General features: G+C 42.2%; 1 protein-coding gene across 1 annotated transcript in view; it reads right to left on the bottom strand.

The window, feature by feature from the left end:
• LOC124555261 (thrombospondin type-1 domain-containing protein 7A-like) overlaps positions 1-26,013 on the bottom strand; it is a 1,197,505-nt gene that overhangs the window by 125,942 nt on the left and 1,045,550 nt on the right. The window contains exon 22 of the mRNA XM_047129129.1: positions 5,279-5,432. Within this exon, the coding sequence (XP_046985085.1) occupies positions 5,279-5,432 (154 nt within the window). The remainder of the gene's footprint in view (positions 1-5,278; positions 5,433-26,013) is intronic.

The following is a 26,013-nucleotide window of genomic DNA, read 5'->3' as shown; positions in this document are numbered from 1 at the left end:
GTAGTAAGCTACACTGCAGTACAGCCCACAGTATTGGAGCCAGAGGCTGTGAAGGAGACCGCAAGTTGTGTCCTACCTATGAGTCATATACACCTGCTGCTACCGCAGCATGAGAACAGCTCCTGTGTCACTTCGAGCGACTGTATACTCATGCCACCTATGAACCTAAATAAATGATATTAGATGCTATTCAATCATTTTCAAAATTGGTACGCTACATTTTGTTATTCAGGATAAGATTGTATAAAAATTTCAATATTGTAACTATCATAGTTTTGGAGATTAAAAATTTGCTAAAAATAAAAAACTGACACTTAGGGAACTAAATTCAGTTAGGAAATATAATAGTTCATCTTTTGGTATAGCTGGAAAATATAAACAGAATTCTCAGTGTGCAGAATTAATTAATTGAGATTTCCATATTACAACTTTAAATATTTTTTGTTTTCACAATATAAAAATCAGACAAAATCATAATTTGTGTCTAACATTGTTGTGGGAATAAATGTGAGTGTGTTGGTGGGACATTCGCCAGACTTAAATGTTGCATGATGTACCATCTTAAGTAACCTGCAAGAGTTACACAAGCATGTTGTGGGAAAATGATCCTAGGGAATTTACCCACTTTGCTGATGACATATGTCTAGGTGTGATTGCTATTGTAACAGAGCAGCCAGAAAGTCAGCTGGAGTAAAATCAGTATCTAAAGATTATTTCCAGAATTATTTCCTTTTTTTTTCGTTTATTAAACATTACTTTAATATTTGTATGTCAGAATGACATAAATGCATCTGTGTACAAGGATTGGAGCAGGCCAGTTTTGGTTAGAGTATGATCATGAGCGAGCATTCTGATTGGCAGCGAGTATAGTCAGCCAATCAGAACTGGGTCGGTTCCCACTCGTTACCTGATAGTTACACTTGGAGTGAGGCTGCAAGAAGAGGAGTGACTCACTAGCTTTTGAAAGCGGATGGTCATGTTACTAGTGCGAGTCAAAATAATGTGAAAAATGAAGAAATATTATGCTTCTCACATCCAGATTGTGTGGCCATAATAGCAGTTGCATTTACAGACAGTTTTGTGAAGTTTGGAAGTTTTGGAATTGTATTGTTGGAAAGATATTTGTTTATGAAAATTTGGCCTTCCTAGTATCCCCATGGCATGTTTCAGTATTCAACCACTGAGCATTTTTGGCGAGCAATTTCTTTTTTAGAAATCCACAATAAGGACCAACTGTAATAAATCAAATTAGGGGTGAAATTAATGACTGTGAAAATGCTGCTTAATTCAGGTCGAATCTGGACAGATTTCTAGCTGCTGCGCATATGAAATGTGTGTATGAATTGTGACTGGTAAGAAAATAGCCAATAGTTTAGATGTGGACTGAATAGTACCATTTCCTTGGCTATAAGGACAAAATAAACATTTTTGTGTGGAAATTTCGGACATTATTTTGCAGAAGCTAATCCATTTTTTTACTGCCCAATTCTTTCATTACTAGAGTTGCGCCACCTCAGTAATTGTAGATATTAGACGGTGCTTTTTATCAACACTACTTTTACATCATCTTGTAAGTATCTATGCTGCTGAGTGAAGGGACATGGAGCAGACGCTGTTCTGAGGTAGGTGAATTTTAATGTGCAACTGCACAGAGAACAAAAACCTGCCCCACCGCACTATTAGCTAATAACTATCTCTTTTGTGTGACATAAAATTAACTATAGGAAGCATAAAACCAGTAAAGACAACACACAAGCAAGACAGTACACATTTCTTTAATATTTAGGCTCCAGCATTTTTTCCCCTAGCATTGCTACAGCTTTACAGGACATGCTTTCCTTTATGCAAAAGAATCTGTTACTTCATCAAAATTTGCCAAATATTTTACTACATGGAAAATCAAAATATCATTGTCCAACACTGAAAAAGCTGTTGAAATGGACAGCACCCAAGACTGGTGTGGTTTCTCAATTTGATTTAATCTGTTTTGGCACTGTCTCCAACATAAAATGAAATGGGCTTTTCTAATATTGCAGCAGTTGTAACACATGCCAAATGAGTGAGACTGTTTTGGTTCAAATGGTCATTTTTATCTACCTCATTCAGAGAAATAACATGACAGAGTATAGTTCAAGAAGTACCAATATCAAATGACTGTGAGGCATTTGAGTACAAGCAAAAAGCTTTATGTTAGGAAATAGTTTCACATTTCATTCATATGCTCCAGTTTCTCAAGCATGAGATTGAAAAGTATCACTAGTATGAAATTTTTATACAAATTTGGAATTGTCATATCCTTACATATAATTTGTGTGATGTCCCCATTCTAACAAATAATCTTGTCATCACTAATTCTATATAACTAATCCTGCCACTGTCAAAACTTATGCTCCAGCGAACTTCACTAACCATGCCAGAATCACCAGTTTATTTATCCTGCATTTATTATTTGGCTAGGCATTATTACATGTTCGTAGAACTCTGTTTTCCGCACTATTCAGAAAATAGAACTTAAGTGGCTGCTAACCAGGGCCATACAACAGGCCCTTGGTAGAGCAGCAATCTGGCAAAATTTTCTCTCAAAATGTTGTCTTCATGGAAGCACTGAGGAGATAATATGTAATCTTTCTTACCTTTTATTCCTGTTAGTCAATTATTTCCACTCTGGTTGTCTGAATCTATGGGTTTCACGAGTAATTATAGCAATGCTTATCATTCGTACACCCAGGCAACCACATAAACAAACAGCAATTGGTACTTTTTTTTTATATTCACCCATTTGGGTTTATTCAGCTCAGCTCATGTAGCCCCATCCCCTTTTGCCTGCTTCAAATTTTTTTATTCCTTGATGCAACAGGGATTCCCCTGGTAGAGACATTATGTACACTATGCACACATTCAAAAATAAACTTATGATTCATTCAGAAATCAACTTACAATATGTTCAAAAAGCAACAGAGATGTGTTTCAAAATCATACAAATAATTTATAGACAACAAGCAATGGATGGCAGGCACTTTGTGAAACAAGGTTTTGTTTCTTAAAGAATATGGATGGTGCTCCCTGAAATTGCTGCCTCGGACAGATACCCAGTTGCCCTCCCCCATACACCCTCCTAGATCCGGGCCTGATGATGGTAATGAGTGTACAGGCATTTACAGCCACTCCCATTGGCCACCCCACCAAGTGTCACTTGGATTACATGGATAATGTGCTATCTTGGATGAGAGTCATCAACAGACGTAGAAGTAACTTCAAGTATTCTTCAGGGAAGCAAGACACTGTTCATGTTCTATATTAATGACCTGGCAAACAACATTAACAGTAACCTCAGAACTTTGCAGATGATCCAGTTATCTATAGAGAAGTACTTTCTGAAGAAAAATGCACAAATATTCAGTCAGCTCTTGTCAAGATTTCATAATTGTGCCAAGATTGACAAAATGCTTTAAACATTCAAGTATTTAAATTTATACAGTAATAGTATCCTATTACTACAATATTAGTGAATCACACTTGGAATCAGGCAAGTCATATTAATACCTGTTTGTTACAATTTGTAGTGATATGAAATGGGTTGATCACATAGGTTCAGTCATAGGTAGAGCAGGTGACATATTTTGGTTCATTGACAGAACACTGTGAAAATGTAATTAGTGTACAAAGGAGCTTGTGTCCCATCATGAAGTACTGCTCAAAGGTGTTGGACCCTTACCAAACAGGTATGCCAAGGGACCTTGCGTGTCTACAAATAAGGGCAACATGAATGTTTACATGTGTGTTTGACCCATGAGAGAGTATCATTGAAATGCTGCAAAACTGAACTAGCAGACACTTGAAGATAGATGTTAACTATCTTGTAAAAGTGTACTCACAAACTTTCAAGAAATGGAATATTACAGCCACCTACAAACCACTTTCATGGGGTTTGTAAAGACATGATTAGGCTAATTATTGATCCCAAAGAAGCCAGCCAGAGTGGCCGAGTGGTTCTAGGCACTTCAGTCTGGAACGACACGACCGCTACGGTTGCAGGTTCGAATCCTGCCTCAGGCATGGATGTGTGTGTCGTCCTTAGGTTAGTTAGGTTTAAGTAGTTCTAAGTTCTAGGGGACTGATGACCTCAGATGTTAAGTCCCATAGTGCTCAGAGCCATTTGAACCATTTTGAGCACAAAGAGGCATTTATGCATTTTCCCTTAGGTCCATTTGCAAGTGGAATGGGATGAAACCCTAATATGTATTACAATAGGACATATCTGCTGCAATTTATTGCACAGTGTTTTACAGAGTGTGGATGTAGATGCCACTTAAAGGCAGGGATACATGTCCAGTGTGGCTCAAAAGAACATCTGTGGTTGTCTTATAAAAATGTAAGAAGTCATCAACATAAGGGATGAAAAACATTGGAGATAAGGTGGATATGTGATGAATTTTTTTAAATTAATGCAGAAAATTTAGTATAGAGCAGGGAAAACAATCAATTCCTCTGATGAGATGAGCTGAATGATCAGTGTTAGTAATTAATCTACAAACAATATGACAATACATGTTTTTCCCAGAATACTTCATCTCATTGCAGACTGGAATGATTTCTACATTCTGATATACTTTGAGAAGCTCTAACCTTCCTTTTTTCTGCAATGGGCACTGTGTCGTCACTTCTTTACTAGCTCCAGTGAAACAATGTTACTGTGCTGGCATCACACTTCTGAATGACAAAGATAGCAGTTCTGCAGCTAAAAATTATTCACCTTTTGCAGACAAATATTATGTGCAGAAGGATTTACATATTGAAGTGCAGTTTACCATAACTGACATAATGAATCAGTGTTATGAAATAAATTATGTAAGAAACAGGAGTAAACAGTAACATGAATTTCACATGGTGTAGAAAATTTACTTCTAACATTACATTTTGTTTGCACGATGCTCTGTAGAATTAAAAATTAGCAGTTTACTGCTAAAATCAGGGATATTACTCACCTATCCACTGAGAAAATAAATTCTTCAAAATCATCACCTGACTTTCACTGATAACAATTGAAAGTGCTCAGTGATAAAACTAAATGGAGTAGTTAGTAAAACAATGAAATTTTAAATTCTAGTCTTGTAGAAGCTGGATACAGGAGGTTAGAAAATGCCCTTATCAATAGAAGAGCTGCTTCTGACACAGGGAATTTTAAAGTAACGGAAGTCATCTGAATTCAAACATCTTATAAAATGCTTGTATATTTCAGAAATTATGTAACATGCATAGTAATGCTGCCCATGCTGACCTTTGCACATTCTGACCAGTCTGACCAAGGACTGACTACACAGTCTCCTGGGCAGGCCACATGGCAGGCATTTACATCAGCAGGCTGCTTGACAGGGTCACAGTAGATGTCAGGCACTTCCACTGCAACTTCATTGACGGTCACCTTCATACACCTGGAAACAATTTGCAGTAGTGTTACTCATCATCATGAAACATAGACATCATTTATGTTATACAGAGGTTGCAGCTGCTGTACCTAATTATTCAGAGGAAATCCTCAGAAGAGTGTATGCAAAAAGCGCCTTCAGCATTGCATAATAAGAGGATATCATTTCAATGTATTAACTGATGTATGCTAAATGTGTATTTAGTACAGGCAGAATATATAAATCTCAGGTCATTCTTTTCAGTAAAACAAGAAAAATGACATAGTTGATTGAACAAATGAATGGCAGTAGCCTCTATACCTTAGTATAAAATAGAATTTCCCTAGCTTTATCACTATGGACATTATGAAATGTGTGTATACAAGGTACTAAAACATTCTTTGATTCCATGCAGAAGCTGGTTTCTTAGTAACTCTTGGCAATTCTTTTGGTGATGCACAGCACCTCTGTATTGGCATCTTTTGTGTCACTGAGCAAAGCCCTGTGGAATCTCAAAGTTCTCTTTTGAAAGTCTATCTCTTATCTGTTAATTTTGTTCTGTAAAAATTAAAGATAACTGAACAGTTTTCAAGAACAAGGTAGATGACAACAAGTTCATTAAGATTACTTGTAAATTAAATACTTTCTGCAAGTGCTCCCAATGAAAGCCATCCTGGAAAAAGTTCTTCAACTATATTTATCTCGTCATTCCATCTTAAATTCACTAAAGATGGCAGAGTCATTATGATTATAATGACTTGTGAATAATGGTTTATCAAATAGTTCAGAGCTTCTCTACCAATATGTGCAGGTTATATTAAATTACTTCAGTTGAAAGTTGTCAGTTTGTGTATAGTGCACTAATTATCTGCAGATAGTCCTTGATTTAGCAACAAATTTCTGCTGTGTCAATGCTGCATCAACAATAGGGTCATCTGTGAAGAATCTCCCCTCTATGGACCATAGACCTCGCTTAGGTATAGTGGCTTGCCTGCCTCCTGATACAGATAGCTGTATAGTAGGTGCAACCACAAGGGAGGAGTGTCTGTGGAGAGGCTAGATTAACCTGTGTTTCCTGAAGAAGGGCAGCAGCCTTTTAAATAGTTTCAGAGGCAACAGTCTAGAAGATTGACTAATCTAGCCTTATAACATTAGCTAACATGGCATAGATTGTACTAGAAGTGGGAACAGCTGAAAGCAAGAGGAAACTACAGCTGTGATTTCTTTTCCCCTAGGGCATGCAGCTCTACTGTGTGGCTGAATGATGATGGCATCCTCTTGGGTAAAATATTCAGGAGGTAAAATAGTCCCCCATTTAAATTTTGGGGCAGGAACTACTTAGGAGGATATCATCATCAGTAAAACAAGATTGGCAGTATACATGTAGGAACACGGGACATTAGATCCCTTAATCTGGTCGCTAGGTTAAAGAATTTAAAAAGTGAATAGGATGAAGTTAGGTACAGTGAGACTTAGTTAAGTGAGATGTCAGGAAGAACAGGATTTGTGGTCAGATAAGTACAGATTATAAACACAAAATCAAATATAGGTAATGCAGGAGTAGAAATAATAATTAATAGGGAAATAGGTCTGTGGGTAAGCTATCGTGAACAGCATAGTGAATGCATTATCATAGCCAGGATAGACATGAAGTCAATTCCCACCACAGTAGTACAAGTATATATACCAGCTTACTCTGCAGATGATGAAGAGACTTAAAAAATGTATTATGACAGAACAAAAATTACTCAGATACTTAAGGGAGAGGAAAATTTAGTTGTGATGGGGACTGGAAATTAACAGTTGAAGAAGGAAGAGAAGAAAAAATAGTAAGAGAATATGTGCAGAGATGGCGGGGGGGATCAAAGAGGAACCAACCTGATAGAATTGTGCACAAAGCATAATTTAATCATTGCAAACACTTGGTATAAGAATCACGTAAGAAAGCTTATGTGTAGAAGAGGCCTGGAGACAGTGGAGGACCTTATATTGTTTAGAATATTTCCAAAGACAGATGTGGACTCTGACCATAATTTATTCCAGTTGTAGTGATATGAAGTGAACCACATAGACTCATTCTCAGATAAGGCAGGTGTCAGACTTCAATTTATTGGTATGATACTGTGAAAATGAAATTAATTTACAAAGAAAATTACTGGTACTTATTTAACACTCATGCTACATATTCTAGAATATAGCTCAAGTTTGTGAAACCTATGCTAAACAGGACAGACAGGGGATGTTAAACATATACAAAGAATGGCAACAAAAATGGTTACAGGTTTGTTTGATCCACAAGAACAGCATTAGGGTTGTGATTAACTGATACTGTGTTCATTGGATGCTACGTTTTTACATTTTGTGAAGTGCACAAATTTACATTTCCGAACATTTGAAGCAATTTTCCAATCTTTGCATCACTACGTAATCTTATCAAGTCCAAGCTGAACGTTTATTTATCTTTTGTCGGACAGTAATTCATTGTACGTGAAGGGCGCCCATACATGGGGAGAAGAGGAGTCCGTCATCCCCCTCACCCCTTTCTCTCAGGGAAAGGGTAAAATTAGAGTGGCCAGGTGTTTTTCTTTCTGGAAATGCTTTAAAATTCGGAATTACGTAGGTTTTAACAGGGTCGGAACTGGAGCTTTTTTATGGCTGCTTGCACGTCATAACTCTTCTTCCAAAATATTAAAAATTCCTTCATACCCTCAGGTCTAGTCGCCCTCTCACCTAAAATTTTTTATATGGGCGCCCCTGATGCAGGGTGTCCGAGAAGGGATGGTCAGGGATATGACAAAAATGGTCCTTCAGATCAAAAAAGACTCGTGAACATGGGCTCTAAAATGCTCATTGCAAAAACTATGAGCTCTTATTCAGTAGAAGAGATGCGTTTCACAGTTGCGAAGACGCACAGCCTTTCAGATATGCACTGTAGAGCCCGTGTTTACTCGAACTTTTTTGCTTCGAATGATCGTTCTCGTCATATCCCTGAATATTGACCATTTCTTCTGGGAAACCAGTAGATAATTACATTGTCGGCAAAATGGCCGAGATTAGGCCTATTATCAACATTGTCTACCAAGTCATTAACGTGCGAACACCAAGGGTCCCAACACACTCATTGACTCCTGCAAAAAGATTGCAAAGGTGAAGGAGATGGGCACAGATATAGCAAGACCTAAGGTTCAGAAGTTGATGACTTCCCCGCAACGTCAGTTTTGGTTCAAAATGCTTCAAATGGCTCTGAGCACTATGGGACTTAACATCTGAGGTCATCAGTCCCCTAGAACTTAGAACTACTTAAACCCAACTAACCTAAGGACATCACACAGCCGGCCGGAGTGGCCGTGCGGTTCTAGGCGCTACAGTCCGGAACCGAGCGACCGCTACGGTCGCAGGTTCGAATCCTGCCTCGGGCATGGATGTGTGTGATGTCCTTAGGTTAGTTAGGTTTAATTAGTTCTAAGTTCTAGGCGACTGATGACCTCAGAAGTTAAGTCGCATAGTGCTCAGAGCCATTTGAACCATTTTTGACATCACACACATCCATGCCCGAGGCAGGATTCGAACCTGCGACCGTAGCGGTCGCGCGGTTCCAGACTGAAGCGCCTAGAATCGCTCGTTCACGTCGGCCGGCTCAGTTTTGGATGTTGTCAATTTTTCATCCTAGAACAACAAAATTAAAGGTTCAGTTGTTGTCCCAAATTTATAGCTCGTTAACAAAATTATATCAATCAAATTGACCTTATCTACTAAGGAACATCGTGGATGTTTCTGCCCCTTATACGGCATCGCAAGTTTCTTGTACCTGCTTCCGTTTCTAATATTTTAAAGCAGTACTGTACTTCATTGCTGTGGCACTTCGTAATATACACTACTGGCCATTAAAATTGCTACACTACTAAGATGACGTGCTACAGACGCGAAATTTAACCGACAGGAAGAAGATGCTGTGATATGCAAATGATTAGCTTTTCAGAGCATTCACAAAAGGCTGGCGCCGGTGGTGACACCTACAACGTGCTGACATGAGGAAAGTTTCCAACTGATTCCTCATACACAAACAGCATTTGACCAGCGTTTCCTGGTGAAATGTTGTTGTGATGCCTCGTGTAATGAGAAGAAATGCGATTGCGGTTTATCGTATCGCGACATTGCTGCTCGCTTTGGTCGAGATCCAATGACTGTTAGCAGAATATGGAATCGGTGGGTTCAGGAGGGTAATACGGAATGCCGTGCTGGATCCCAATGGCCTCGTGTCACTAACAATCGAGATGACGGGTATTTATCCGCATGGCTGTAACGGATCGTGCAGCCACGTGTCGATTCCTGAGTCAACAGATGGGGACGTTTGCAACACGAAAACCATCTGCACGAACAGTTCGACGACGTTTGCAGCAGCATGGACTATCAACTCTGAGACCATGGCTGCAGTTACCCTTGACGCTGCATCACAGACAGGAGCGCCTGCGATGGTGTACTCAACGACGAACTTGGGTGCACGAATGGCAGAACGTTATTTTTTCGGATGAATCCAGGTTCTGTTTACAGTATCATGATGGTCGCATCCGTGTCTGGCGACATCGCAGAGAACACACATTGGAAGCGTGTATTCGTCATCGCCATACTGGCGTATCACCCTGCGTGATGGTATGGGGTGCCATTGGTTACACGTCTCGGCCACCTCTTGTTCGCATTGACGCCACTTTGAACAGTGGACGTTACATTTCAGATGTGTTATGACTCATGGCTCTACCCTTCATTCGATCCCTCCGAAAACCTACATTTCAGCAGGATAACGCACGGCCGTATGTTGCAGGTCCTGTACGGGTCTTTGTGGATACAGAAAATGTTCGACTGCTGCCCTGGCCAGAACATTCTCGAGATCTCTCACCAATTGAAAACGTCTGGTCAATGGTGACCGAGTATCTGGCTCGTCCCAATACGCCAGTCACTACTCTTGATGAACTATGGTATCGTGTTGAAGCTGCATGGGTAGCTGTACCTGTACACGCCATGCAAGCTCTGTTTGACTCAATGCCCAGCCGTATCAAGGCCGCTATTACGGCCAGCGGTGGTTGTTCTGGCTACTGATTTCTCAGGATCTATGCACCCAAACTGCGTGAAAATGTAATCACATGTCAGTCTAGTATAATATATTTGTCCAATGAATACCCGTTTATCATCTGCATTTCTTCTTGGTGTAACAATTTTAATGGCCAGTAGTGTAGTTCCAAACTAGGGGTGGTACCATTCTGCAATACTACTGATGTTCGAGGACAGCCGGCCGTGGTGGCCGTGTGGTTCTAGGCGCTCAGTCCGGAACCGCACGACTGCTTCGGTCGCAGGTTCGAATCCTGCCTCGGGCATGGATGTGTGTGATGTCGTTAGGTTCGTTAGGTTTAAGTAGTTCTAAGTTCTAGGGGACTGATGACCTCAGATGTTAAGTCCCATAGTGCTCAGAGCCATTTGAACCATTTGGTCGAGGACAACAGCGAGTAACTACTTTATAGACCTAGTGTGGACAAGTCTGACACACTGCACGAACACACGTACCGTCTAATAGGTCCAGCCACACGGGAACAGGTACAGTTTGTCTCTGCAATGGCGTATCGATTTTTATGTCATTTGTTTATTGCTAGTTTCTAACTGTAGACGTTGTTATTCAAATAGTGATAATCAATTTTCCCAGTTTCTAAAATAATCCAATATTTCAAAGCAATTGAAATTTTACGAATGAATATTACTCGTTTTTAAAGAAATTTTAATTAGAAATCAAAGATTTTAGCAGCACTGCTTTGGCAAACTGATATGCTAGTTTTCCACCTGGTCATTAGTAGACAATGAAAAAAACCTTTTATAACCAAGCATCTTCATTTATGTTCAAGTTTGCATTTCTCGAGATGTTCCCCTATTTTTATCCAACGTCTGTAGATACCTCTTCAGTGATCGGTCAACAACTTTTTCTAAGTTAAAGCCATAGTTCCTCCACATACTCCCATCCAGAGATAAATTTTTCAAATTTCCCCTTGAGATTTGAGACAACTATCTGTTATCTACTATACTAAGCGTGTAAATTTTTCTACTTTCTTTAGCTGCCCTTTGTACATTGATAATCGTCGTTGCTAAAACTGTTACATGTTCACTGATACAAGTTTCAACAGTAATAATGAGCTCAGGTCTATTTGCTATCCATGTGGTATCTGTTCTTTCGGTCATGTGCGGAAGAGCAGACACCATTTGGATCCTGCAGGCACTATGAATCAAGATACAAAGAAATTACTGACATTCAGCTGCTAATGGGTATTGATTTCTAGCTATGGGGAGAGTTGTAAATTTGTGCTTGCCTGATGTCTCCTGCTCAGTAGGCAGATGCTCTGACCACTAAGCCTTCCGGACATAGTGGAAGTCGCACCTGTATGGACTACCCTAGCACGCCGCCCCCCCCCCCCCCCCCAATCAGACTCAGATTCTCATCTTATCCACACACTATGACGTAGAGAGCCCCTGCCCATTATCCTAATTACTTACGGCGTTTCGCCTATTCCCTTACGTAAGAGTTCGAGCGTGGTATGCATCTCGACTGAAGGGATCGTTGGCCAGCCCCGCCGTAGTTATATATGTGCTGTCCGTTTTTTCGGACATGTCCAAAGAAACAGACAGTATTTTCATCCTGCAGCCACTATGAACCACGCCACAAAGTGTCAGTAGTGTGTTGATAAGCTGAGAATTGGGATCTGAATGAAGGTGTGCCAGAGTAGTCCGTGCAATTGCGATGACCACTGCGTCCGGATAACAAAGTGGTCAGCGCATTTGCCTAGTGACCAGGAGACCAAGTTTCGAATTTGGGTCCAGCACAAATCTTCAGTTTTCCCCATTGAGTAAATCAACATTTACTAGTAGGTAGATGTCCGTAATTCCCTTGTGTCTTGATTCATAGTGGCTGCAGAGTCAAAATAGTGTCTGTTCTTTTTAGACATGTCCGAAAAAACAGACACCACATATATACTTAACGCGAGACTAGCCAGTGGAGATGCACACCATTCATGAATTCTTACGGGAATAGATAAAGTGCCACGAGTAATGATGATAATGGGCAGGGGAACTACGTCAGTAGTTTGAGGAGATCAGTTGCGAATTTGGGTCTGATCGCAGGTGTGCTAGAATAGTCAGTACAGTTGCGGTGACCACTGTGCTCGGATGACGCCGATACGGTAGGTCAGCTTGTCTGAGTGAACGGATCAACGAAGACCCTGAACGGGTGTCGTGAGATGTCCGCGCCGAACAAATGCAAAGAACAATACAGAACAAAATGAGAGCAACAAAGAATAACAATAAAAAAAGATGGATTAGTGGTCAGAGCATCTGCCTAGTGAGCAGGAGACCGGTGTTTGAATCCTAGTCCGCCACAAATTTTCAACATCCCCATTCGATGTAAATCAATGCGCACTAGCAGCTAAATGTCATTAACTCCTCTCTTCTCTATTTGTTGCCCTTTTTACTAGTATATGTACGTCATGAATCGACTTCAGATCTAACTGTTATAAATAATTTTCAAAGAACACGTTCAGTATACTTTCGTCTGCCATTAAGTAACTGCAATCATCGCAGTCAGATATTGGATGATTAAAATGCCCTCCAGTGATGACAGTATGATTGGGAAAACTACAAGCGAGCTAAGACTTTCTCTAAAGTTTTCAGGTACGTCTGGTGTGAAATCTAATGCTCGATAAGAGGACCCAATTATAAGTTTGTGCCCACCCTTCAAACTGAGTTTACCCCAAACAGTCATGCAAGAAGCCTCAAGTTCTATCTCAGTCGATCTGAGTTTACTGGCAACTATGATGAATACGCTACCTCTATTTTAATTTTTCATTAGTCTATATTTCCGATGTACGCTTAGGTTTACCTCAAAAATTTCACTGCTGTCTATTTCAGGTATGAGACAGCTTCCTGTATCCTACCTAGTGTTGTATAATAAATTTTCTTGAGACGGAAAAGCTTCTCTCTACAAATCAACACGGATTTAGAAAGCATCACACATGTGGAACTCATCTAACCCTTTTCTCACATGACAACTAGGAAACCATGGATGGAGGTATAAAGGTATTTTCCGTATTCCTAGATTTCCAGAAAGCGTTTGGCATGGTGACCCACTGCAGACTGTTAACGAAGGTCCGAGCATACGGATGAGGTTCCCAGGTATGTGAGTGGATCGAAGGCTTCTTAAGAAATAAGACCTATTTTGTTGTCCTCGTCGGCAAGTGTTCAGCAGAGACAAGGGTATCGTCAGGAGTGCCGCAAGAAGGTGTAATTGGACAGCTGTTATTCTCTGCATACATAAATGATGTGGCGGACAAATGGTTCAAATGGCTCGAAGAACTATGGGACCTAACATCTGAGGTCATCAGTCCCCTAGACTTAGAACTACTTAAGCCTAACTAACCTAAGGGCATCACACACATCCATGTCCCAGGCAGGATTCGAACTTGCGACCGAAGCAGCAGCGCGGTTCTGGACTGAAGCGCCTAGAACCGCTCGGTCACAGAGACCGTCTGTGACGAACAGTAAGCAAATGAAACTGTGGTGCAGGGGAAGGTGTCATCGGTGAGTGACTGAAGAAGGATACAGTGTGAATTAGACAGAATTTCTAGTTCGTGTGATGAATGGCAGCTTCGTCTAAATGTAGAAAATTGTGAGTTAACACGGATGAGTAGGGAAAACAATAATGTAACGTTCAAATATAATATTAATGGTGTACTGCTTGAAGAAGTCACTTCGATTAAATATTTAGGAGTAACACTACAAAGCGATATGAAATGGAATGAGCACGTCTAGATGGTAGTCGGGAAGACGAACGCTCCACTTCGTGTTGTTGGGAGAATTTTAGGAAAGTGTAGCTCATTTATGGAGGAGATGGCGTATAGAACGCTAGCGTTACCCGTTCTTGAGTATTGGTCAAATTTTTGGGATCCCCTCCATGTCGGATTAAAGGAAGACATCGAAACAATTTAGAGGCATGCTGCTGGATTTGTTACTGCTATATTCGATCAGCACGCAAGTATTACGAAGATGCTTCGTGAACTCAAATGGGAATCCGTGGAGGGAATGCGACGGTCTTTTCGCGAGGCACTACTGCGGAAATTTAGAGAATCTGTGTTTGAGGCCGACTGTAGATCGATTCTACTACCGCCAACATTGATTTCTCGTAAGTAACACCAAGATAAGATGTAAGAAATTAGGGCTCGTACATAGGCCTACAGATAGTCGTTTTTCCTTCACTCTGTTTGCGAGTGGAACAGGAAGAAGATAATTATAGTCCGTGGCAACGTTTACGACTTTTGGACCGGGAATGCACAGTAGACAGCGGCACAGCTAACCAATCAGCACTCAGTCTGTTTCCGCATTCCGTATTGTGTAAGCTTAGGTCATATTTGAGCGTTCTATCGTGTTTTACGTGCGCGAAACTACGATTGACTGATTTCTGTAGTATTCTGTGTGATCTGTGAGTTTTCTCATAGTGGGTGAAACACGTAGAAGGTGCCAAGTGTTTCACAAACAGGCAAAGGATCTCATTTTTAAAGTGTGCTCTTTCTTCAAACGTGAGGCAAATTCAGGTGAGCCGGTCTGTTGCCAAGGTGCACGAAATAGTGTAGCTGCTGTCTCTGCCCTTCCAGCAGGGTTTGCAGTGCAATATTCCATGTGAGTTGCGCGGCCACAGCTCATTAACGCAATCGCCGACTATAGTAATGGTAAGTGGTAGCCGCAGCCATGCACTGTACGGTGGCTTGCGGAGAAAGTACGTGGATGTAGATATAGGTTCCACTACTTTTTAACAGCGCCTCAAACTCTGGGACTTTATTGCAAATCTTCAGAAAGTTGTTCACTAGATCTTAACAGTCTTATTTGAGAGTGGGAATTTTTTGTATCCACACTAATTCTTCGAAGTCTCACACTTCTATCATTATATAAACTGGATATTAAGTCGCCTAATATAAGAAAAAAACCGTTTGTGCGCCTTACACGCAATCAGCTACTTGGGCAGCAGACGCTGATTTAAGGGGACCGTAATGTTCCCATTATTATGACACAAGTCTAGCAGGTCGTAGCCTTTGTTGTCACAAACATTCTAAGTGTCTGGTCCAAGTTTTTCACTCGACTTAGAACCAATGCCACGATCTACTGTGGGACAATGTTGAACATTGTCAGCTTCGTTGAAATTCCATGAGAAAGGCTTGTCTTTTCAACCTTCCGTGCCAGTCGCTGGAATGATCTAAGAATGACATCGGAGCGCAGAAGAAAGCATCTATCCTTCTAAAGTCCGCCACAATCTGTAGTTGGTTGTAACCTGTTCTCTCAATGGCCGTCAGAACTACCTCTTCAATATGTTGAAGGAAAGAAGATAAGAGATTAACGTCCCGTCGACAACGAGGTCATTAGAGAGGAACACAGGATCGTATAATGGAAAGACTGTGAAGGAAGTCGGCCGTGCCCTTTTCAAAAGAACAGTAACACAGACACTTAGCTTATACTACTTATGGAAATCATGGAAAATAGAAATCTGAATGGCCGGATGAGCATTTGAATCACCTTCCTCTCGAACGCAAATCTAAGTTAACGCACATGAATAGGAAAAGAACCACCGTAATGTTTGAACACAGTATCAGTAGTGCGCTGCCTGACAGTCACGTCGATTAAATATGTAGGCAAAGCAATATAAAATGGAACGAGCATCTAAGGATTGTAACAGGGAAGGCGAGTGGTCGAATCCGATTTATTGGGAGAACTTTAGGTACGTGTGGTTGATCTGTAAAGGACACTGCGTATAGAATACCAGTGCGACCCATTCTTGAGTTCTACTAGAGTGTTTTGGATTCCCACCGGGTCAGATTAAAGGACATCGAAGCAAGTTAGAGGTGAGCTGCGAGATTTGTTACTGGTAGTTTCGAAAAACATGCAAGTATTACGGAAATACTTCGTGAGCTGGAATTTGGTTAGAAAAGGCGATGTCCTTTTCGACGAACGCTATTGATGAAATTTAGAGAACTGGAATTTGAAGCAGGCTACAGAATGATTCTACTGCCGCCAACGTTCATTTCGCGTAAGGACCACAAAGATAAGATAAGGTAAGAGAAGTTAAGGCTCTTACGGAGCATATAGATAGTCGTTTTTTTCCTCGCTCTGTTTGCGAGTGGAACCGGAAAGGAAATAACTAGTAGTGGTACAAGGTACACCGCCGCCGTGCACTATACGGTGGCTTGCGGAGTAAGTCGGTACATGTAGATGTAGCTTCCTTCCTGTTATTTTCCTAGGCGGTACCATCTTGCCCCGTGCGTTCTACCTACTATGAACTGAACCGTAACCATTTTGCCCTTGCTTCCCATTGACATGGAACACAGCAGGCTCCCGAACAGGGAAAGTTCATAGCAATAGCTCAGTTTCAGATGCAGTGGGCACTCTGTGACGCTTGACTATATGACAATGACATGATTCTGGATTCTAAAGCGAGTTATACCAATTTCATTATACGAGAGTTGGAACTTTAATAGTGGCAACTATTTGGCTCTGAGCATTATCGGACTTAACTTTTGAGGTCATCTGTCCCCTAGAACGTAGAACTACTTAAACCTAACTAACCTAAGGACATAACACACATCCATGCCCGAGGCAGGATTCGAACCTGCGACCGTAGCGGTCCATCGGTTCCAGACTGTAGCGCCTAGAACCGCTCGGCCACCCCGGCCGGTGGCAACTATTTATTTACAGCTCGTACAAACTAGGTACGAGTTTCAAAGTTTTACTGACCTTCAAAGTAGTCACCAGCATTTTGTATTCCCGTTGCTAGCGATGTGGAGGTCGTTGGATACACTTAGCAGTGCCAGTTGTGTTGACAGTTCGAGCAGCGCAGTCTATTGCCCGACGAATTTGTAGAAGTTCTGAAGTGAATGCCGTGAAGTCTTTCCTTCAGTTTAGAAATCGAGTTGAACTTACGAGGGCTTAAGTTAGGGGAGTGCAGTAGATGGTATAGCACTTAAGAGTCCCATCAGTCAAACAAATCAGTAACATCGCTGGCAACGGGTTGTACACAATGCTGGTGACTACTTTGAAGGCCAGTAAAACTTCGAAACATGTATTAATTTTGTACGAGCTGTAAATAAATAGCTATTAAAGTTCCAACTCTCGTATGTAAGTTAGTCAGGAGTTACCTCAGAGTCGCTGCACGCTAATTATTTCGTTTGCTATTTTTATGGACATTGTGACAAGTTTTTTAATATACTTAGTCTCCTCGAACAATTCTAACAAAATAAGCAGTATTAAGGGGGGAAGAGGAGATGAAAAGAGCAAGGGGATGAAGTGATGGACGAAGTGTTGGGGGAAGAGGAGATCTGTGCAGCAAATTAGTTGAACCGACAGACAAATAAAGACATGGGTAAATGTCTAGTATGTGTATAAAGCAGAGTGTATGTTTCTATTTATGAATGTGAGTGTCTGACTGGATCTGGCATGACAAGTGTGTTGTGTGGGTGTAGTAGTGGTGTGCCTTATCGACCTGCTTTGCAGGACAGCCTACAAATAAGGGCTAAGAAGCGGTTTTCCAGCTCCTGATGTGTAGGCTGCGCTGCACTACAATGCTGGATTGATTTCAACCATTCTTGGTATACATATCACCTGCTATCTGGAAAGAGCACTGTAAGGGTATGAACCACCTACCACTCGAAGTGGTGGGATGGGGGTCAATTTAACGCACTGTGCGCAAATACTCAGACCATATTCAACCAGTATTTGAGAATGCCACACGAAGTGGCCAAGGGGTTTGAGGCCCCATGTCACGGATTGCACGGTCCCTCCCGCCGGAGGTTCGAGTCCTCCGTCGGGCATGGGTGTGTGTGGTGTTCTTAGCATAAGTTAGTTTAAGTTAGCGTAAGTAGTCTGTAAGTCTAGGGACTGATGACCTCAGCAGTTTGGTCCCTTAGGCATTCACCCACATTTGAACATTTGAGAATGAGAATACTTAGTGACTTGCAACAAACTTTACACATAATTTCAGGCCTTTATATAACTTTCTCTCGATGACACCCCTCCCACAAAATGACAAAAGGAAATAAGTTTATCGGTTACTAAATTTTTCGCTGTTCATGCAGTAAAACTGCCGTATCAGGCATGTCGTTTTAATTTATTAACCGTAGCTTAATGTTGCTAAGAGTACGCACATATACCATTTGAACGCACCTGAAAAATTAGATCATTGTATGACACACAGTTCAGGAGATGGTTCCGTGTCCACTGCAATTGTAATACACTATGTCGTTGGGTCAATACGTAAACATGTAGGATTGGTCTGCTGCGGAGCCCCATGTTCTACAATGTACGATGGATGGTGTGTTCCCAAACACTTGTGCGTGCACCAGCATTGTGCTCTTTCGGCAGAGATGCTACAGATTACCATCTATCCCACTTTACAGAGCAGACAAGCCTCCGAAACCCACTTTCTGTGAAGAGCCATGGACGTCCAATGATTTAGTGCCTAGTGATAGTTTGACTGTTCTTCTACCTCTTTTCATAGATGCTGACGAGAGTGGCACGAGAACAGTTAACAAGCTTCGCCGTTTCGGAGATACTTGTTCACAGGCTCTGGGTAAAAGTAATCTGCCCTTTGTCAAAGTCGCTTATCTCAATGGATATCCCCATTTGCAGCACATATCTTCGCTAGGGTGATCCCCCGTCCGTGTCTGCTCCGCTTACATACTTTTGTTACCGCGTCACGTGCCCGCAACGCCACCAGGAGGCATCCAACGTTGCGATGGGCAGTGGTCATAATGTTTTGGCTTATCAGTGTATGTGTGAAATAAATGTCAGCTTCGCATTTGTTGAATATCTCCCTCCAAGACCCTTGAACGACTTGAGCTTAATTTGCTACACATACTACTTACCTCTTGGAGGGGCTGGGGGCTGGAGGAGATGGACAGAGAGAAGCAGGGGGGGGGGGAGGAGATAGAGAGAGGGGGGAGGAGATGGATGAGAGAGGGAGAGGAGGGGTTGTACTGAGAGAGGAGAGAGGATGAAGTGGCAGAGAGAGGAGGGAGCAGGACATAGACTAATAGAACATTGGGACAAATAAATCTCTGGGCAACAACAGATTTCTCAGCTAGTGACAGATATTACTCAAAGAACGTAAAACAGCTTGTGGAGCTCAAACCTTTAAATTACGAGTACCTCTCCTCATCAAGCAATTGAATAAGGTGTAATACTACTCCAATACATGCAGACTGATCCATCCATCCGAACCATGCAGTCTCACTTCATGTGATCCATAGTTCTCAGTACAGGTCTGATGAACAATGATCACATATACTTGTCAAGGAGATAACAAGACGTGCGGGTTTTCCGTAACAGATGAGAGCAGGAATTGATAGCTTCAACCAGTAAACCTCCAGTTCGAAACTGAATCGAAGTCGCATATTTAAAACAGCTTCAACTTCCAGTTACTTTACAAATGCGTTAATGTATTATGTATTTGACTTTAAGCAAATAAGCGAGAAGTGTTCTATAGAAGGTTTGAAATTTCTTAAAGTTTGTTGGAAGTCGCTAAGTGCTCTTATTATGAAGCACTGGATGAATATAGTATGGGTAATTTGCGCTCCATTTTAAACAAAAGCAAATTTCTCACTTATCTCAGTATACGTGACGTCATATGTCCTGCACTATGTATTGTATAATGTAATAATTTTCCAGGTACATTCAATGATATATGTACATGCTGTCTGCAAAGTGGGTTACGAATGGAGTTAGTAATAAAGAAGTAATAAATTAAAACGTCATTCTCGATGTTGAAGTTTTACTGCGCGCCATTTTAAGCAGTAGCTCGTTTTTGACGCTTCTAAATTTCTATGCTGCCATATCTCTTGACCTATGTGTCGTGCAATGATATAATGTTGCAAGTACACTCAGTGGTATCCCTGTATGTGAATACTATCTGCAAACTGTGTTGCGAATACAGTCAGTATGAAGAAATAATATATTAAGACGTCATGTCTAGAGTTGTAAACCATCTTAGGCTAACATAGACTAGGATAAGTAAATCTAGACTACGGTAGTTTTCGCAGTAACTTCGGTCAGTTAAGGTGAAACAGAATGTTGTGTGGCGAGGGCCTCCCGGCGGGTAGACCTGATCGCTTTTTGAGGCGACGCCACCTAGGCGACTTGCTCGTCGATGAGAATGAAATGATGGTGATGAAGACGACACAAACACTCAGTATCTGAGCGGCGGAAATCTCTAACCCAACCGCCGTGCCGGCTCCACTGAGCTACCGTGGCGGACAGTTACGGTCATAGCTCCATCACCTGAAAACTGGGTGTGTTGCATACCCATCGGGTGTTACCTCATGACGATCGCGTTAGTTACGTATACGGTCAGTGTCTTACTAGATTCCCCTAGAAACAAGAATCGGTGAACAGTATAGAAACTGAGTGAGGATACAGAAAGGGCCGGGTAACCTACGGAACATTTTGGTCCTAAATAGTTAGCATCCTGTTTGTTACTTAAGAATAAGCAATATTTATAGCAAAACGTAAACTGTCCATGTTTAACACAAGTTTTATACGAAAATTGTTGATCTGTAACGTGAAACAGGTGGATACTGTAGTAAAAATAAAGAAAACAATACAAATTTATCACATAGCGCTGGTAACCGCAATTTCCCCAACAAAAAAGTAAAATAAAGAAAATACACGAAACAAAAATAAGTCAAATATCGCTTCAATACTTCGTCGAACTTGTATAAAACAACTTTCGCATTCGTCAATAATAACAGGAAACTCTTGCCTTAGGTCATGATGAAAAGCGTTCTATTGAGTAGAGACTAACAACAATAATTATATATATTTTTTATGTTTGTGCAAGTAAACTGTACTTGATCAAAAGTAATTGCTTTGGTTGCGTAAAAGTGCAGCAGTTACGCGGTAACTAATTTTCAATGCTTATAAAATGCAATTTATTTTCTGTGACGATACAAAAGACACAATAACTTAACACTGAATAATGCATTGTTTTAATCAATATATGTTATTAAAGTAAGGGTACAATTTGCGTGCCTTCAAAACTCAGAAACGAGTCCCGGTACGATCAAGAGAGTTGCATGGCGTGGTAGCCCTCTATCCCCATACGTGAAGAAAGTACTCGTTTTTCCTGAAGGACGTGCTTTTGAAGATCTAAGGGCTGTGAGGTTTTTCCCTATAGAAATTTATAGAATATTCCAGAACATTCGCGAGTATTCGAAAATATTATACAACATTCGAGAGTATTCAAGAACATTCCAGAATGTTCCCGGAATGTTCCACAATGATCCGAGGTGTTCTGGAATGTTTGGGAATAGTCTGGAACGTTATGGAACATTCCAGAATGTTCGGGAACATCCCAGAACATCCCATATCATTGTGGAACATTCCAGAACGCTCTCGAATGTTGTAGAATGATTTTGGGTACATTGTGAACCATTCCAAGGCTTTTTTTTTTGTATCTTCTGTAATTCGCCACTGGTGGGGCTACCCATTGGTAGGAGTATATGAAGCAATACCAGACGTCGGTTCGAACATCAGTTTCTTATCAGTGATGAATAGAGGAACCGAAAAAGTAGTGCAGTGAGTGAATAAAAACAAACAGCGCATTGTGAGTAGTCAAAGTGATACAATGACTGAACGTTAATTGAAAATGTATTGTGAAATATGCGGAAAGCGTACTTAGCGTATTTGTTAATAAAACGCTGTTTTGATATATATTGTAGGCAATGCCCAAACGTAAAGAGTAGGATACACTCCTGGAAATGGAAAAAAGAACACATTGACACCGGTGTGTCAGACCCACCATACTTGCTCCGGACACTGCGAGAGGGCTGTACAAGCAATGATCACACGCACGGCACAGCGGACACACCAGGAACCGCGGTGTTGGCCGTCGAATGGCGCTAGCTGCGCAGCATTTGTGCACCGCCGCCGTCAGTGTCAGCCAGTTTGCCGTGGCATACGGAGCTCCATCGCAGTCTTTAACACTGGTAGCATGCCGCGACAGCGTGGACGTGAACCGTATGTGCAGTTGACGGACTTTGAGCGAGGGCGTATAGTGGGCATGCGGGGGGCCGGGTGGACGTACCGCCGATTTGCTCAACACGTGGGGCGTGAGGTCTCCACAGTACATCGATGTTGTCGCCAGTGGTCGGCGGAAGGTGCACGTGCCCGTCGACCTGGGACCGGACCGCAGCGACGCACGGATGCACGCCAAGACCGTAGGATCCTACGCAGTGCCGTAGGGGACCGCACCGCCACTTCCCAGCAAATTAGGGACACTGTTGCTCCTGGGGTATCGGCGAGGACCATTCGCAACCGTCTCCATGAAGCTGGGCTACGGTCCCGCACACCGTTAGGCCGTCTTCCGCTCACGCCCCAACATCGTGCAGCCCGCCTCCAGTGGTGTCGCGACAGGCGTGAATGGAGGGACGAATGGAGACGTGTCGTCTTCAGCGATGAGAGTCGCTTCTGCCTTGGTGCCAATGATGGTCGTATGCGTGTTTGGCGCCGTGCAGGTGAGCGCCACAATCAGGACTGCATACGACCGAGGCACACAGGGCCAACACCCGGCATCATGGTGTGGGGAGCGATCTCCTACACTGGCCGTACACCACTGGTGATCGTCGAGGGGACACTGAATAGTGCACGGTACATCCAAACCGTCATCGAACCCATCGTTCTACCATTCCTAGACCGGCAAGGGAACTTGCTGTTCCAACGGGACAATGCACGTCCGCATGTATCCCGTGCCACCCAACGTGCTCTAGAAGGTGTAAGTCAACTACCCTGGCCAGCAAGATCCCCGGATCTGTCCCCCATTGAGCATGTTTGGGACTGGATGAAGCGTCGTCTCACGCGGTCTGCACGTCCAGCACGAACGCTGGTCCAACTGAGGCGCCAGGTGGAAATGGCATGGCAAGCCGTTCCACAGGACTACATCCAGCATCTCTACGATCGTCTCCATGGGAGAATAGCAGCCTGCATTGCTGCGAAAGGTGGATATACACTGTATTAGTGCCGACATTGCGCATGCTCTGTTGCCTGTGTCTATGTGCCTGTGGTTCTGTCAGTGTGATCATGTGATGTATCTGACCCCAGGAATGTGTCAATAAAGTTTCCCCTTCCTGGGACAATGAATTCACGGTGTTCTTATTTCAATTTCCAGGAGTGTATCATGCCAATTCTGAAGCAAAACGGCAAAAACAAAAAGCACAGAGAAAAAGCGAAACAGAGGACAAGCGCGAAGCATTTTTAAGTTCCCAACGAACAACAATGAGCACTGTGAGAAGCAGAGAAACAAAAAAACAACTACATGAACGGATTGAAAAATCAAGAATTGTGACAAAATCTTATAATAAACCAGCCATGAAAATATCACCGTACAAGAAGCGCCGGCGAGGACATGTAAGCGGTACAGCCTAAGAAATGAAGCATTCCGCCACGACCCGACGAAAAAATATAACAAACACAAACACGTCGTAATCGGAAAAAGGGATAACATCTGCCAACTTTTCAGTAGAGAAACAACAGGATTTTGTTGCATCAATGGAAAAATTCGATTACTACCACTGGAAGCACCTCCACAGAATTTTTTACATTACATGACGGGGGAAACTCAAGAATCAAAACACTTCCTTCAAAATATAAAAGCGTCAACGCCTGCTTCCAAATCATTTCTTACGTTGTCACTTCGATCAACACTGACAGAGATGAAATCGATTATATATTTTCCATACAAGGCCAAATCTACCACAACATGGAATCATTATTACCACTACCAACAAAGACCATAAATTTCTGCAAATAGACAAGGGGCGTTCAAAAAGAAACGAGCCGGAGGCATAGCCCGCATCTCGTGGTCGTGCGGTAGCGTTCTCGCTTCCCACGCCCGGGTTCCCGGGTTCGATTCCCGGCGGGGTCAGGGATTTTCTCTGCCTCGTGATGGCTGGGTGTTGTGTGCTGTCCTTAGGTTAGTTAGGTTTAAGTAGTTCTAAGTTCTTGGGGACTGATGACCATAGATGTTAAGTCTCATAGTGCTCAGAGCCATTTGAACCGGAGGCATAATTACAGAAACCAGTACCTGTATGTTGGTAGTATTGACCGTGGCTGTTGAGACACTTGTCCCACTGTGACACAAGGCGGTGAATGGCTGTCTCATTGTAAGGTGGCGATAATTTCGCACCTTACAAGCACTCATCTTCATACTTTGCCGTGAACTACAACCACAATTAGGTATCATTTGATAAGTTGTACATCGTATATATGAATATTTAAAGGAGACTGACATTGTCGCGTACGCCTTGTAAATAATTGGTAACGCTTATTGCATGAAAGGTGACGGAGTGTCTTTATTATCATACTAGTAGAGGTTGTAACGACAGTGGAAATGAAATGGCAGGCAGAACTCAAGCTCTGGGTGGAAGGCTCGCGCAGGTGTTGGTCCTGTTTGAACAGAGGAAGTAGCTAGACGGACGTCGTAGCATCTGAGCTCTGGGGCGCAATAGGGTGACGGGCGGTCGCTATTGTAGTAGGGCCGGAAGGATAACCGGATAATACTTCCGAATTCTGCAAATTTTGGACGCAGGTGAGAGGAACGAAGAAGCGGCACCTCGGAAACCGCGCAGGCTGGGTTATTGCCAAGGATTTTTATTCAGAAGCGTACCATTGTACGAGTATTGGTTCTTCCTCGCAAACTTTCTGCGCTGGACGACTAAAGACTAAAATATGGTTGGTCGGCGTTCGGAAGAATCTGTGTAGAGGGAGAATATTCAGTGGCTTTGGGAATATGATTCGTCTTCGGAATTACGTTAGTGGGGAGCTGAGCCTTGCTGGGAAGCCAGCAGTGGAAAGACGAGGTCTTCCGTTGTGAGCGCCCGTGTGTGACAATCGCTCGATATCAGCTTTGTTGATACAGACGGACTTGCTGTCTTTGCTCTCAAGAGAGTTTATAGTTAGAACGGTTACGCACTGTCCTGTTGCGAACCTATACTATTCTTGACTTCACATCCTGGTTGGAAGTCGTTTTTAGTACACAGCGTTCAGTAATTGAGAGCACTTCCTCTGCCTATACTTACGTTGAGACGTTATCTGAACTCCGTCCTTGTGGCTGGGAGTTCGCGTTTCTCGTCTGTAGAACACAGAGTGGAGAAAACATTATTAGAGTATGTTAGTCGGAGGACCGCCTTCTGCCGTCCCAGTGTTTGAAAGAGTTTATTTGTGGCTGGAGTTTTTCCATCGTCGCAGACGAGTACGAGAACCATCACTTCGACGCACTGGACGCAGTACTTACGGTGATATTGCAAACTGCTTCGGCTTATTAGGGCTATAAAAGCTAAACAGCTGTGATCACGTTAGTTTATTTCCACTGAGGTTCCACACCACCGTAGATCATCTTTAAAAGTAATGTCTTCTAGTGTTTGGTACGTGGATGATGTCTGTCATTTCGCGTTATTGATATTAGATCGCACAGTCATAATAAGGGGCAGAGTTGGGCAATTGATTAGTAATTTTACTTAGGAAATGTAAACTTTGTAATATAAAGGTTTTT

The sequence above is a fragment of the Schistocerca americana genome, chromosome X, assembly GCF_021461395.2.
Source record: "Schistocerca americana isolate TAMUIC-IGC-003095 chromosome X, iqSchAmer2.1, whole genome shotgun sequence".
NCBI classification, from domain to species: Eukaryota; Metazoa; Arthropoda; class Insecta; order Orthoptera; family Acrididae; genus Schistocerca; species Schistocerca americana.
The sequence above is the reverse complement of the archived record's forward strand: the minus strand, read 5'-3'. Positions and strand labels throughout refer to the sequence as shown.